The 16,576-nt window shown below is 40.7% G+C and overlaps 1 protein-coding gene across 2 annotated transcripts in view; it reads left to right on the top strand.

Moving 5' to 3' along the window:
• Positions 1-8,124, top strand: part of LHFPL6 (LHFPL tetraspan subfamily member 6) — a 257,347-nt gene extending 249,223 nt beyond the window's left edge. For both annotated transcript variants that reach the window (XM_079903310.1, XM_079903309.1), the window contains one exon: positions 6,999-8,124. In XM_079903310.1, coding sequence (XP_079759436.1) covers positions 6,999-7,117 — 119 coding nt within the window. In that variant the 3' untranslated portion in view covers positions 7,118-8,124. The remainder of the gene's footprint in view (positions 1-6,998) is intronic.
• The last annotated feature ends 8,452 nt before the right edge of the window (positions 8,125-16,576 follow it).

Raw genomic sequence — 16,576 nt, 5'->3', positions numbered from 1 at the left:
TCATGAGAAAAACTCCCTTTTATATCTAGTTAATTTCATTAACTGAATTTCTAACAGACGTGTGTAAAATATACAAGGTATGGCTTCAAAATAATGCAACTGATGTGAGTGATACTCAAGAATCAGTCTTACTAGAACATAAGCTTTGTAAAACCAAAGATGCTATCTGTCTTGTCCCCTCATTGATCTCCTGTAATATTGCAACACAAAGAGTAGGTGATCAAGACTTACCAATGGTTGTTGACTATCTCACATGTCTCTACACCCGCGTAGATGAACATTTGAAGAGGAAGTCTCCAGGCTTCCAGCTCTCAAACTCTGGAGGTGGTCACACCCAACCCCATCTCTTGCTTACACGCACAGTGGCATCCATCTCTTATTTGAATGATACTTTAACGAGACCCAAATCTGCTTACGTTTCTCCATTACATTTCCCATCCCCCTGGTGCAAAGACACTCTTCCCTGGCCTCCCACATTCAGGCTTGGCTAGCCCCTGCTCATCTGCCAGGTCTCAGCTTAAATTTCACTTCTAATTTAAGGCTCTCCTTCACGGACCTCACTGTATAAAAGTCCTTGTGATTTGCTGTCTTAGCATCCTGCATGTTTTTTCTTCAAAGCACATATCACAATTATCATTATATGAATATCTAAGTAATTACTGTTTAATACACCCTTGACTAGACGATGGCTTCTTGATAACAGGGGCTGTATTTCTCTTTTTCCAAAGTAGATCCCTCGCATCCAGTGATTCCTAGTTGGAGTGGGCGGTTAAAAAATATTTGTTGTGGGAGATTGGGACTGACATAGACACACTACTACATATAAAATAGATAACTAATAACAATCTGCTGTATAGCACAGGGAACTCAGTACTCTGTAATGGCCTACATGGGAAAAGAATCCTAAAAAAAAAAAGAGAGAGTGGATATTAACTGATTCACTTTGCTGTACGCCTGAAACTAACACAACATTGTAAATCAACTATATTCCAGTAAAAAAATTTTTTTAATTTGTTGAATTTATGAAAGAATTGAGGGAGGGAGAGAGGGTGGGAAGAAGGGACTCAAGAATCAGGGGATGGATGACTTAGTGTTTCTTTAGATTGGCCTAAATTTTATTGACACATCTTGATCTTACTACACTGACCTTGACCATTTTTTGTTTCTCTGAAGATATGTGTGTGTGTGGTATATGCTTTTGTATATTCTTTTGAAGTTAGATTGATGAGGTGGCCATATTTCTATACAATCCAAAATACCAGAATAAATCTTTATTGATTTAATAATGATTTATTTTATCAATTACTTAGCAAACCAACGTCTTCATATCTGAAACAGAGGAATAATTTTCTTTTAAATCACACTGATCATTAGCTGCTCATTTTGGATCTTAGCCAGTTGCTAAATTTAAACCACAAAATGTATAAATCACACACATAAACTAGCACGTGTGTGTAATTAGCAGCAAGATTGTGTAACATCCTCAAACATTTTCTATGACAGTACACTTTTTGAGTACCTTCATTTGGTGTCCTACCTTTCCATTTTCGTATGATGGACGGTTGATCTGCTGAGTTGACTACATGTTTTATGACACAAACAAGAAAGGCTCCAGAAACGTAACAGTTATTAGAAATGGCACATACACACTTATCAAGGCAAGGAGTTGGATTGGCCCCAGGAAGATGATAGCATAGCAAGGATGTGCTGAAGGCTCTATCCTGGCTCTGGGTGTTTCAGGGGATGGCAGGGCTTGGGTGGGTAGGTGGATGGGTTAAGCCTCTAACAACTGAAGAAACTTCACAAACCCTTATCACGTTAAAGAAAAACAAGAAAGACTGTGTTCATTTGCTCTTCTCTGAAATTGGGTTCCCCAGAGCTGAGACCCTGAGATGAGGATTCCTGTCCAAGGGATCAAGGAAATGAGCTGAGGAGAAACCAGGAGGAAGTGGGAAAGCAAGATAGTGAAAGCGTAGACACGAAGCGAGGGTGCAATTCCAGGTGAGGTCCCAGCCTCAGTCTGGACTCTTACGAGCTCTGGAACATTCATGCCACAGCAGAGTTTGTCCCACCTGGAGGCAAGAAGGAGGGCTTTCAGACTCCTGCACCAGCCCGTCAGTGGCTACCAGTCCCACCAGGGGTACTTCAACTTTCTGAGAGTTGGAACAAAGTGGCCCCCCAGCTCATGGGTCCTCTGAAGAGGGTTGCAAGTATAAGCTGTTAGGAGCAAAGTACAGTCAGTAGCTGATGGATGAGAGCCCAGAACCAGCAAAGGAATTGGGTGGAGCATCTGCACCAGCTGCTACAGCAACCCTGCCAGTTCAGAGCCCCTAAGGTTTAAGCTTACGCTATTTTATTGACTTTTCTAGAGGAGTGAAAAAGTTATGCTGTCTTTCCTGGGTTCTCTGATAGTCAATGCTTTAGTAGCTTTTTTTTTTTAATCTTTATTTAACACACGTGACTACTGTTACATACACTATTATTATAATTATTATTTTTAAAGAAGATGTTGGGGGTAGGAGTTTATTAATTAATTTATTTATTTTTGCTATGTTGGGTCTTCATTTCTGTGCGTGGGCTTTCTCTAGTTGCGGCGAGCGGGGGCCACTCTTCATCGCGGTGCGCGGGCCTCTCACTATCGCGGCCTCTCTTGTTGCAGAGCACGTGCCGGCTCAGTAGTTGTGGCTCACGGGCCTAGTTGCTCCGCGGCATGTGGGATCTTCCCAGACCAGGGCTCGAACCCGTGTCCCCTGCATTGGCAGTCAGATTCTCAACCACTGCGCCACCAGGGAAGCCCACATACACTATTACTAAATAGCCTCACCAACTACTTTTTCTTGAGTGAGTGTCCGATAATTAGTAAAGAATTCTGTACTCCACTTTTCATGTTAGGTCATGGAAGATCAACACCTTATTATTAATGAACAACTGACTGTGTTCTGTGTTATGAGCCTTATACTGAATGGACTGACCACAGATTTTGCTGACTTTTTGGTTCTAAACCACCTGCCATCTCTCAGTTACCTATTAATTCTCCCTCCTAGATTTGTTTAGTCCAGCTAAAGAATAATTCAAAATGGAGATTATTCCCAAGACTCACAGCCACAGTAGCCTATGGTTATCAGAAAATCTGGTCCATGAAGGAGACTCTGTTACCCTTGAAAAGACTGATTCTATCTGTCAGTATTAATGGAGGTCGTTGTGCCAGTGAGACCCAGCCTGCGGTGGAGATGTGCTCTTTCAGGATCTATTGTCCTTTTAAATTGAACACACTCTGTACAAAGCTATAAATGCACAGTTGGTTTGGGCACTTCTCTCCAGAAGTTCTGTGTCAAATGAGACTGGAGTTACTCTTAAAATCCCATACTTTATTTTTGAAAGACTAACTGTCTGCCTACTTTGTTTCCTTTCTTTCTCTCTTTCTTTTACCTTGTCTTTCATTCAGCATTTATTTACTGAGTGCCTACTGTGAGCCAGGCACTGTTGTAGGGGTACAGTAGGGAACAAACTATACAAAGGTCTCCCCAAATTGAAACTTTCATTCTAGTGGGATAGACTGAAGTTAAACACACGCACACACAATATTTACAAACCATGGCAAGTGCTACAAAGGCAATAAAGTGAGGTGAAGGAATAGAGTGACTTTGATGAGACAAGTTGTGGGGGGGACAGGTAGATCCCATCTGAGAAAGCTCCAGCTCTCTAATGATCTGGAAGTAGAATTTTTGGGGTGGAAGGAATAATGAGTGAGGAGTACTGGAGCCAATACAAGCCTGATGTGGTCCAGAGAAGACAGCCAGTATGGCCAGAAAGAAGACAAGAGGGAAGGTGGTCATGAGGTCTGAGAAGTAGGCAGATGCCAGCTCATTCAGGGGCTCACAGGCCTTTGGAAGGAGATTGCATGTTTGAGAAACCATTAAAGGATTTTAAGTAAGGGAGCGACTTAACATGATTGATTTTTGAAAAGATAGCTGCCCTCTTTGCTGTTGATGATACTATAAATAAAAGCAGGGAGACAGGAAAGCAATGGCAGCAGGTAAGACTGCCGGGGGTTGCTATAGGCACTTGAGGAGTGGAGGCACACAGAATAAATTGTGGAGAGAGACGCAAAGGACTCGTCACTTACTATACAGGTGAGTCCTTGGGCAGGTTACTGAACTTTCCTTGGCCTTAGTGTCCCCATGCGAATGGTGGGGATGATACTCAGGTACCTACCACATCGTGTTCTTATGAGGATTAAATGTATTAATATTTGCTCCACGAAAGCTCTTCTACAATTCAGAGCAAATAGTAATCAATCTGTGTTTTCTGTTTCTTAATTTTTATTATTTATTATTGGATACGGAGAGGGAGAAACCAAAGTTGCAGGCTAAACGTATCCTATTGTCTGGCACATAGGTAGTGCCCTAGAGTACTTTTAAGATGTGGAGGCTCTTGGTCTAATTTTGTGGCGATTGACTTATGGTGACTACAAGCCAATGACTCAAGCTTTGCCTCACCTCACCTTCTTATCTGTAAATGGGGCACATGCTAACTACCGCCTCAGTAGACTTCAGTGAAGATAGGAAGTCAAATTACATGCTACACCTAACAGTCTTTGTAGTTTTCAATAGAGAAGTTATTAATGAACAAGGTAAAAAATGACTGACATGTAAAAAAAGGATATGGTTTTCAAACTATGGTTTGTATGTTCAATGACTGTGAAATCCAAGCATCTGGTTGTATGTGTTTTAGCTAATGTAATGGATAAAGAAAAACAAAAGAAAAGGGAGAAAATGGTGGTTGTTGGAGCATTGTCTGATTTCTGGTTTTCTTAAGACTGACTAAAAAGGGGATTCAATTAGGGCAGAAAAGACAATGTTGCATGAGAGATATAGAGGACTTCCTTACTGTACATGCAAAAAGAATAACTTGAATGTTGTTTTAAAAAAAGGATTAATGAATGCGGAAACCTATCCCACTAATTCAAGTAGGATGTTTTGGGTCAGTGAGTTCTTATTCTTAGAACCTGGTACCCAGATTTGAGTCCTGACTCGAAAGGCACCTCCATTGCGTCAAAGTTTTGGCAGTTATGGATAAAGCTGCTATAAATATCCAGGTGCAGACGTTTGTGTGGACACAGGTTTTCAGCTCCTTTAGGTAAACACCAAGGAATGCAGCTGCTGGATTGTATGGTAAGAGTATGTTTAGTTTTCTAAGAAACCACCATACTGTCTTCTAAAATGGTTGTAACATTGCACATTCTTACCACCAATGTATGAGAGTTCCTGTTGCTCCACATCCTCGCCAACATTTGGTGGTGTCCGTGTTCCAGATTTTGGCCATTCTAATAGGTATGTAGTGGCATATCACTGTCATTTTAATTTGCATTTCCCTGATGACATGATGTGGAGTGTCTTTTCATATGCTTATCTGCCATCTGTATATCTTCTTTGGTAAGGTGTCTGTGGTCTGAGGTGTTTGGCCCATTTTTTAATCAGGTCTGTTTTCTTATTGTTGAGTTTTAAGTGTTTGTATATTTTGGATAACAGTCCTTTATCAGATGTGTCTTTTGCACATTTTTCTCTCAGTCTGCAGTTTTTTTTTCATTCTCTTGACATTGTCACAGAGCAGAAGTTTTTTTTAATTTTAATAAAGTTCAGCTTATCAGTTAGTTCTTTCATGGATTGTGTTATATCTAGAGTCATTACCATACCCAAGGGCATCTAGATTTTCTCTTATGTTGTCTTCTAGGATTTTCATAGTTTTACATTTCAGCCTGTCCTCCATTTTAAGTTGATTTTCGTGAAGGGTGTAAGGTCTGTGTCCAATTTCCTTTGTTTGCATGTGGATGTCCAGTTGTTCCAGCACCATTTATTGAAAATACTGTCTTTGCTTCATTGTACTGCCTTTGTTCCTTTGTTAAAGATCAGTTAACTATATTTATGTGGATCTGCTTCTGGGCTCTCTATTCTGTTGCATTAGTCTATTTGTCTATTTTTTCACCAATATCACACCATCTTGACTACTGGAGATTTATAGTAAGTCCTGAATTCAGGTAGTGTCAGTCCTCTAACTTTGTTCTTCTCCTTCAATATTGTGTTGGTTATTCTGGGTCTTTTGTTTCTCCATATAAACTTTAGAATAAGTTTGCTGATACCCACAAAACAACTTTCTGGAATCTTGATTAGAATTACATTGAATCTGTAGCTCAAATTGGGAGGAACTGACGTCTTGACAATATTGAGCCTTCCTATCCATGAACATGGAATATCTCTTCATTTATTTAGTTCTTTGATCTCATTCATCAGTTTTATAGTTTTCCTCATAAAGACCTTGTACTATTTTGTCAGATTTTTACTTATTTCATTTTGCGGGATGCTAATATAAATAGTATTGTGTTTTTAATTAAAAATTCCACTTGTTCATTACTGGTATATAGGAAGCAGTTGACTTTTATATATTACCCTTGTATCCTGCAACATTTCTGTTGTCACTTAGTAGTTCCAGGAGTTTTTTGGTAGATTCTTTCACTTTAGCATTATTCTTCAAAGGGATCTCCTCCTTAGAGTGGCCCTTTTGCAGAAACTGTATCTATATTTAGGACTTACCTGTATTTTGAATTTTTTTCTAAGGTACCTCATTATGCATATGAGTTTGGGTGATTTAAATCGGAACTAATACCTTCATCTCTCCTATCCTGATTGCTGTTATTCCTCCTTTTCTTCAGCCACGGGAGTGAGCATCGCAGTTGGGGAGAAAAGGTTTCTGTCACTAGCTAGCAGGAGACATGGGCCTTGAGGTCCTTCTGAAATGCCCACAACTATTCCGGCTTTCTTCCATCATGGGATAAGTTTCATCCCTTGTTATCATTCCATCTGAGTGAGTGTCACATTTCTAATGAGTATTTCCGTTTCACCGTGGTACACCAGGAACACACACCCTGGGAGAAATGACAGAACCTCCTGTAAAATCATCCTGATCTGTGCCTGCTTTCTCTCCTTCTCTTGTGTCCCTAGGTAAGTGTGAAATCGGTTGGGCCTACTACTGCACGGGAGCAGGTGCTGCCACCGCTATGCTGCTATGCACGTGGCTGGCTTGCTTCTCAGGCAAGAAACAGAAACAGTACCCATACTGAGATGGAGCCACCAAGAGCAAACAGAGGAGAAGACGGGCTGAAGGGGCTGGGGGGGACTGAAGCATCCAGCTATTCTCAACAGGTGGAATAGTGGTTCTAAACCATGCAACACTAACGAAATGAAACCCAGTGGAATTAAAAACATTATACCATGGGGAAGGGTTGTGCAAGGTTTGTGAAAGAAATGTAGAGCATGGAATGATAGAGAAAAATGGACCAAAGGCTAAAAATATTGCAGGGTGTTGGGTGTTTCTATCCCACAGAGTATTGTTGATGTAGAACACACACATACACAAAACAAATCTATATATGCAGCAAACAAGGATTTTTTTTTTTTTAAGGATGATGACTCAGAGAATCGAAAGGGCTAGGAGAAACAGTTTTAGGTTGGGAAGCAGGGTAACGCACAGACGTTCCCAGTAAGTCACGGCATTTCTGAAAGCACACGAGCACATACAGATGTACGCATCCACACACATGCCCACACACAGACATTTAAATTGTTGCACAGTCTGTATGAGAGGGTTAGCAGTGCGTTACTCCTCTGTTTTCTTTTTAATACACATTTAAAATACCATATTATCACTTTATAAAGTATACATTAAACCTAATAAATGGACCAATAAGCCACTCTTATCAGTATTTTGTATACTCTGCATAAACTCTTTATGCCCTCAACGTGTTTTCAGTGTTTATGCAGATCTTTAGCATTAAGCCTTTGTATTTCAATATTATTCAAAAAATATGCAATATTTCTCTGAGTAGTTTCTGCTATGGTATTCTTACGAAGTAAAGGGGCAACTTTCTGTCCGCTGTAGGAGAGAATTCAGTTGAAGATGTGAGAGTAATGAGAGACATTTTCCAGTCACTAGATCTTGTTTTCTTTCATCCATTATTGTACTGTGCTGTACCACATTTATTCCAATATTCATTTTGTAAAAAATGAAAACGTGCTATTTTGTTTGTATTTGAAAAGCTCTGTGAATAAATTCTCTCTTTGATCAGTAGCTCCATGTGTCATAGAGTGTTAATTCAGTTATGGGGTTCGCTTCTTTAATTCCTAAATGTAGCCTTTCAGCTCCAACTGTCCTGTAAATTTTCCATTTCATTTTTAGGCCTCCTATTCATTCACCCACTAGTCATCCAACCAGGAGTTATTCTCGGCACACAAGGTGTTACAGGTAAGACATAATTCCTGCTTTCAACTTAAATTCTTTGCAACCAGAATTCTAACTGCCTGTTCATTGCACTTCAATCATGATCAAATCCTTATGAGAGAAGAATTTCAAGTCTCTTTTGGATGAAGTTTGAGAATATGGACAACATTGAGAAGTGGTTGAAGGCAACGAAAACCAGGTCATGGTTCAGTCTCCATGGATGACGACAGAGCGGTCACAAGCTGACAGTGACGTGCTGCTTCTCCACTTTCTACAAGGCGCTGCATTGCTTCGGTGCTTCTGTGCCAGGGACAGTTTCATACCTCTGTTCTTTCAGGGATCTTGGCCATTGAGAAAGATTCTTTCACACTCCTGTTACCAGCATAAAGCCTTGACTAGCGAGAAAGATCTGGACCCTTTCACAACCCCCTAACAGAACCAACTCTTTCAAAAGCAAAGATTGGATAACGGATACATTCTTTTATTAGGCGCTGCTGAGTAAGCAGCAAATCCTTCAAACTTCCATCTCAATGAGTTTCTAAATTATATACTTTTCATATTTGGAAATTGAACATTCTGGCTATTTACACATGTAACTATATTTTCTATTCATTCTGTGCACATTTATCATTTAACTTGAATATCCGAATATCACACTTGCTTCTGGCACTTTTAATCATCCAGGGTGAGGATTGATGTAGCCCCGGAAGAACAATACAAGACTCTGGCCAATAGCATTCTGGGCTTTCTGAGGCTTTGTTGCTATGGAAAAAGTCACTCTGCTCTCAGATGCTTAATTCATCATGCACTGAATGCCGTTTGATTGTGTCTCATTGTTCACTGAGCAGGGGCTTCTCCATTCTGTGGCTTCCTGCCAGGAGGAGAAGATTGCACTTTGCTCCCTCCATTAGCCCATCATTTTCATGTATTCCTGGTGCTTTTCAAATTTCTTTAACTGTACCTTCCTGTCAGAATAGTGTTATGACTTCTTAGCTCATTATCAAGTTGGAGTTCTCAATGGAATTCATCAAGGTCTAATTTCTTGGACAGATTGAATGATAACATTGTCATTTTGATGTAATCCTCAGGGTTTTGGACATTAGTGAACCTCACTAGGATAGAAAGCTGATCACTCTGACATGATCAAGTCAACTGGCAAACCCTCGTGTCTCTATTCTGACTAGTCATAGTTTTCTTTGGTTCAAGATGTCCCAGCATTTGATGAGGAACATCTGCTGTATTAAGAGTTATAAAGAATTACATATACAGCTTTTCAAGTGAAAATCAGGATTCATGAAATAATATTAATAATAACAATAATATAAAATCTATGAAAAGTATATATTCACAGGCTGCTTACTGATGTACACGTAAGGGACCAAAAAACCTCCATTCACAACCTCAGAAAGCTTTCATTGCTTGTGCATGCTTTTGAGGTAAATGGGGAGTTTTCCTTGTTTTTAGGAAGAGAAGATGATGTGTAGAGTAGTTAATTGAAGAAACTGAATTGACTCTTCCAATTTTCAACATATTTGGGTAACAAATAGTTCTTGAGCTTCCACTACTTGCTAGACATTCTACTACTATATATAAAGCACTCCATAAAGTACAACCCCTGCTCTCAAGTTGCTCCTAAGCTTATGGGGGAAAACAAAGAAGAACATCAGTGATTACATGTCCCGTTATGTCAGCTGACTCTCAAAGATAAGGAGGAAGCTTCTCCCAGGTAAACTGGAATCCTTTACCTTCATTTATTTATTAAAGATAAAGTTAAAGGGCATAAGGAAAAGAAAGATGATAAATGATGATTTTCTGCGCTTCAGAGACATCATTGAGAAAACAAAAAGGTAAGCCAAAGACTCGAAAAGTTACATATCTGGCAAAGAACTTATATTCTGAGGAACTCTTTCAAAGAAATAATAAAAAGACAACTCAATTTTTTGAATGGTTCAAATAAATGGAATATTTTACAAAAGAAGATACACAAATGCCAATAATCACATTGAAAAGGTGCTCAACATCAGTAGTCAGGAAGAATGTGAGACTCGGAGCCACAGTGAAACACCACTTAACATACGCTAGGATGACTAAAATAAAAAAAAATTACAACACCAAGTGTTGCCAAGTATGGAGATGTGTGGTTGGAAACATTTAGGCAGTTTTTCTTAACTTAACCATAGGAATTCCTCTCCTAGGTATTCATGCAAAAAAAGAAAAAAATCTATGTCCACAAAAAATGGCATTAAAATGTTTGGAGTTCGTAATAATCCGACACTGAGAACGACTCAAATGCCCACCAATACATAAAGGAATTGTGATATATTTAAACAGTGGAATACTACTCGTCAGTGAAAAAGAATGAATTTCTAGTATACATGGCAACATCGACGAATCTCACAGACATTATGCTGAACTAAAGAAGCCAGACACAGAGGCAAAACCAATATATGGTGACAGATATCAGGACAGTGATTTATTTGAGGTGATTAACTGTTGAGGACATAGGGACCTTCCTGAGATGACGGGAATGTTTTGTATATTGATGAGGGTGGTGGTTACATGGATGTATACGCTTGCCAGAATCGATCGATACATGCACTTCACTGTATGCTTATTGTATGTTAATTGTACTTTAATAAAAAGAGACAGGGGGTGGGGGGAGGTTCTTAAAGAGTACTGGTGCTGTGGGTTATCTCACAGGGCTGCACTGAGTGTGCATTGGGGGATGGTAGGCGATGAGGCACGAAAAGGGCAAGAAGTGCTTTTTGTGCCATGCTAAGAGGATCAAAATTGATCCTGGAGGCAGTGGAAGGATTTGGCCTAGGGAGAGATGCAGCATGACTACCTGTGTGTTTTAGAAAGGTGCCTGGAGCAAGTATGGTGAGTCACTGAGTGGCAGAGGTGGGGACAGGAATTGTCACCATGTATTCATCCCAGCAACAAAGAGTTGTTGAACACCTACAGTGGTCTAAGTGCCTGGGAAAAGGAGACAGACAAATAGGGTAATGTCATCCAGGCGAGAAGTGTTAGGGCCCCAACCTAGGTAGGCAAAGTTAGTGGAGGTGGAGAGGATGGGGCAGATTAGAAAGGACAGGGGGATAGAGTCAGTACATCCTGATCCTGAAATCAGGATCCCTGTTGAAGGAGCAGTCAGAGGTAGGAGAAAATTCAAAAGAAGATATGGTTACAGACACCCGTGAAAGAGAAGAGAATTTCAAGAGGGAGGGAGGAGTTCTCAATAGTGTTTATGGCAAATACTTTGGGAGAGCCAAGGCACATTTATTTGACTTAATAATGAGAAGTTTAGGGGCTTCCCTGGTGGCGCAGTGGTTGAGAGTCCGCCTGCTGATGCAGGGGACGCAGGTTCGTGCCCCGGTCCGGGAGGATCCCACATGCCGCGGAGCAGCTGGGCCTGTGAGCCATGGCCGCTGAGCCTGCGCGTCCGGAGCCTGTGCTCCGCAACCGGAGAGGCCGCAGCAGTGAGAGGCCCGCGTACCGCAATAATAATGATAAGAAGAAGAAGAAGAAGAATGAGAAGTTTAATAATGACCACAGAAAAGAGCAGCTGTAGTAGAGTGGTGGGGTGGAACTTAAATTGTTAGGTGTAGAAGACTGAGTAAGAGATAAAGAAGAAGAAAATTATGCTCTTTCAAGAAACTTAGCTGTGGGTGTGGGTAGAAAATGGGGAATTTCTGTTCAATGGGTATAAAGTCACAGCTATACAAGATGAGTCAGCTCTGGAGACCTGCTCTACAACACGGTGCCTGCAGTTAACAATAAGGTACTGTGCACTTAAAATTTGTTCAGGGACTTCCCTGGTGGCACAGTGGCTAAGAATCCACCTGCCAGTGCAGGGGACACAGGTTTGAGCCCCGGTCCAGGAAGATCCCACATGCCGCAGAGCAGCTAATCCCATGTGCCACAACTACTGAGCCCACGAGCCACAACTACTGAGGCTGCATGCCACAGCTACTGAAGCCCTCGCGCCTAGAGCCCGTGCTCCACAACAAGAGAAGCCACCACCATGAGAAGCCTGTGCACCGCAACAAAGAGTAGCCTCCGCTCGCCACAACTAAAGAAAGCCCACGCACAGAAACAAAGACCGAGTGCAGCCAAAAATAAATGAATAAGTAAATTTATTTAAAAAGGTAATAACATTTTGTTCATATTGTAGATCTCATGTTGAGTGTTCTTAGCACACGTACACAAAGAAAGAGACATAAGGAAGCATTTGAAGGTGATGGATATGTTTATTACCTTGATTGTGGTGACAGTATCATGGATGTATACATATGTCCAAACTCATCAAATTATGTACATTAAACATGGTCAGGTTTTTGTGTATCATTCATGCCTTATTACAAAGTTACAAAAGCAAGAAGAAGGCTAGCTGTGAAGGGAAGGTGGAAGACAAAATTCATTCAGCATTTTTGTTAATACCAAAGTGCTCTTTACAAAAACTGTTTTTGCAGGTGGGAGGAGGGATAAATTCGGAAGTTGGGATTAACATATACACAGTACTGTATATTGGGTTGGCCAAAAAGTTTGTTCAGGTTTTTCCATAATGTCTTACGGAAAAAACCCAAATGAACTTTTTGGCCAACCCAATATAAAATAGATAATCGACAAAGACCTACGGTATAGCACAGGGAACTATACTCAATTTTTTGTAATAACATGTACGGGAAAAGGATCTGAAAAAGAATATATATATATGTATAACTGAATCGCTATGCTGTATACCTGAAACCAACACAATATTGTAAATCAACTGTACTTCAACCAAAAAATTAATTAATTCAAAGGAAAAAAAACTGTTTTTGCAGCCCTTAGGGTTAGAGTGAATTTGTCAGAACATCAAATATGCAGGTACCCCTCTTTGATTCAGGCTTTCTCTCATAACGTGGAGAGGGTCTTCCCAGAGAGCCTTCATGGAAATGAGACCACTGGATTGTTCTACCAGCTTCCAGCAAGCCCACAGGATCAAGAAGAAACTGCCTGTCACCTCAAGAGCAATTTCTGAGGGAACAGAGTTGGACTAATTCCCCAGAGCAGAGCAAAAGGGTGCCACGATCTGGGTCACTGCACTAACACCTACCAATGGGGGTCAATGAGAAAATAATTGATTTTTCCCTGGAGGAGTTCACCTGTTGTGGAAAAAGGACAATATTCTCTATTCTAGTTTTGTGCACTCAAGTGATCATTAAAGTAAAGGTTCAGATCTGAAAATAAATGGCAGTGATGAAAAATGAGACGCTTTCTAACGTGAACGAGAGCAGGGAGAGAATGTCATGCTATGAAACCATCTATGGCAATGCTGAGGCTAAATTACTTCCACCAGCAGTTGGATCTGGAAACTCTCCTTCTATTTATTTTCTTAACAATTTTCACAATTGCCATTTCTCTGGGATATGGGGAGGAACTTGCTTGTCATATTTTGAAAATTATGCTGTGTTTCCTAATAATACATAGCGTACTCTGAGATGTTTAGTTTGGCTCGCCCACGACGTTTTCTTAGGGCTGTTGATATCCTGGTATTTTTCTTTTAACTATTTATTCATTTAAACAGTGTTTACTGATCACTTAATATGCGTCATACACTGTGAGAGCTCTACCGTTGACATATTTTATCTTTAACTGTGACCCTTAAAACGAGTACTCTTTGTTATAGTTCCGTTAGCATATATTAGCCTCTAATATCAATCATAATAATTTTTTTTTAACGAATGCTTAACTTGTAGCACACAGAGAAATAAGCTTCAGTGGGAGACACTTTTTATACGGGCTGTCTGTTTTTCTGCACTTACCTGGAATGAATTATTATTTGCTTGAGGCGAATTTTTAGTTGTTAGTTTCCAAGCCACTTTACTGACAAACACCAGGTCTTTAAGGAAGGCTTGGGATTAAGGGAAAAGCGAACAGAAAAAGCTGGATGAATTAGGGCTAGTTATCAGCAATGGATTTACATTACATTGTTTGACTAAAGCTTCGTGCATACCGCAGTGATTAAGACCTTCCAGCTCTGAGCGCCCAAGTTTGAATCTTGATTCCATCATGTCTTCTTTGCGTGAACTTGGGCAAGTTTCTTACCCTTAGTTTCCCATTTGCAGAATCTGAATAATAATCTTACCTTCTTAATAGAGTTTTATGAGGATAACCCAACATAATCCATGGAAGGACTCTTGATCACCGTTTTCCATGGAAGCTCAAAGGGATTGTTCTTGCTACTTCAGTTTGTCTTCTTTGTGATCCACATTGCTTTGTCCTGTGAGGTCAGATATGCTCTAGAATGCCTCCTTCCAAATCTCAGATCTCTAGTCCTAAGTCTTTGTGAGTTTTCTCTAATCCTAAATCTTTACGAGTTTATATCCCTACAATGTTTTACTTTCCTCCAATTGCCCTGAAACATGTGGGCTTTGATTTTGCTGCTGCAGTTGCCTGAGGTTCTAAGCTGAGCCTTCTGAACCTTTACCTGTGTTCTCTTCGGCGCCTGCCTCCGCCAGGTCCTGCCCTTGGTCGTGATGAGCAGTGAGCTTTCAACTCCTTTGGCAAGAAGAATTATTTCAATTTGTAGTACGTGCAAAACGGTGTATGGACAAGCTTTTCATTGAGGCATTTTCAGAAATAGCAAAAGTCTGGAGACAACTTAGATGACCATCAGTAGGGAATTCCCTAAATAGATGATGGTACATCCATAGGTAGAAAGCTATACGGCCATTTAAAAGGCAGCATTTCTGTACTGATACAGAGATATCTTCAGTGTCTACTAAGAGACAAGAGCAAGATGCAGAAGAATTTATACAATATGTTAAACTTCTGTGAACAGGGCTTCCCTGGTGGTGCAGTGGTTGAGAGTCCGCCTGCCGATGCAGGGGACGCGGGTTCGTGCCCCGGTCCGGGAAGATCCCACATGCCGCGGAGTGGCTGGGCCCGTGAGCCATGGCCGCTGAGCCTGTGCGTCTGGAGCCTGTGCTCCGTAACGGGAGAGGCCGCAGCAGTGAGAGGCCCGCGTACCGCAAAAAAGAAAAAAAAAAAATGTCTGCGAACATTTTTAAAGAATATACGTGTATTTGCTTTAAACCAGTGAAATATCTCTAGAAAGATAAGTAAGAAACAGAACATGATAGTTGCCTCTGGATAAGATACAGGGATGGGAGGGAGACTTACTTTAAGTGCCCTTCGTATTGTTAAACTTATGACTATATTACCTATTCAAAAATAATTTTAAAATAATACAAAGAGATTATTTAAAAATGTATAACCCAGCCATGAGAGGACGGATATGCCTATCCATCAAAATATATGGAAAATAAGCTCTTCAATTCCATAGCCTATTAGAGTTCAAAGCCAGCCCCCACATTTCTGCAAATCCCTGGGGGGGATATTTTTAGAGGCTACCTCTTATATACCCATATGCCGCCTTTGTCCTTTGTTTCTTTGCCCCTGGCATAAAACTCAGGTTTTTCTTTGGTTTCTATAAAAGAAAATTGCTCACAGTAAGCATTTATGAGTTTTTTTAGGTTTTACCGAAGATTCGGCAGGTGAGGCTGGAGGAGGGATTTACAATGCCACATTGCAAACAGCTATCAGTGGAGCAGCAGACTACCTGCCTTTAGCTGCCTCTCACTGTGAAGTTCCAATAAACACACCAACCTGGTCTCTTCAGTGGGCTGCCTCCTCTGGCCTCTTCTTTTCTTTAAAGAGCAAACTAAATTCTTTTTCCCTGCTGCATAGTGGTTCTGTGTTCCTATTTCACTGTGAACTACTGAAGCATACTCCAGGGCTCTCTTCTTCACTTGGCTCAAAAAAGTATTTTTTCCAATTAAGGCAATTCTCACTTGAAAGGGAATTTTTCTATCAGTTCCAAAACTATGTAAAAATGCCATATATTTGCTAGAGTAACAAAATCATTATTGACTTACGTGCTCCGGTTCGCAGACTTTCAGTGGTGGAGCTCTTCAGGGCCTTCTCCCCTTCTCCACCATTACCTTCCTGGGCAATCTCATATCCCCATGGCTTCAATTACGTCCATTTCCCAAAGGCTCCCAAGGGGATATAGTCAGCCCCAAACATCTTATACCCAGCTGCACATGCAACATCTCCATTTAGCAAACCCACAGATATGTCAAAGCCACCGTCCAAAACTGAATTTGTAATCTTCCTCCTAGACCAGCTCTGTCCCCAGGGTTCTTTGTGCATCACATGCCCACGAGCCAAGTTGCTCATGTCAGAAACCTTAGTCATCCTAGATACCTTCCTCTCCCTTTTCCACATCAATTCTACCCCCTAGGTAGTTCCACTC

This window comes from Stenella coeruleoalba (assembly GCF_951394435.1).
Source record: "Stenella coeruleoalba genome assembly, chromosome: 18".
Lineage (NCBI taxonomy): Eukaryota > Metazoa > Chordata > Mammalia > Artiodactyla > Delphinidae > Stenella > Stenella coeruleoalba.
This window is presented reverse-complemented; position numbering and strand designations above follow the sequence as displayed.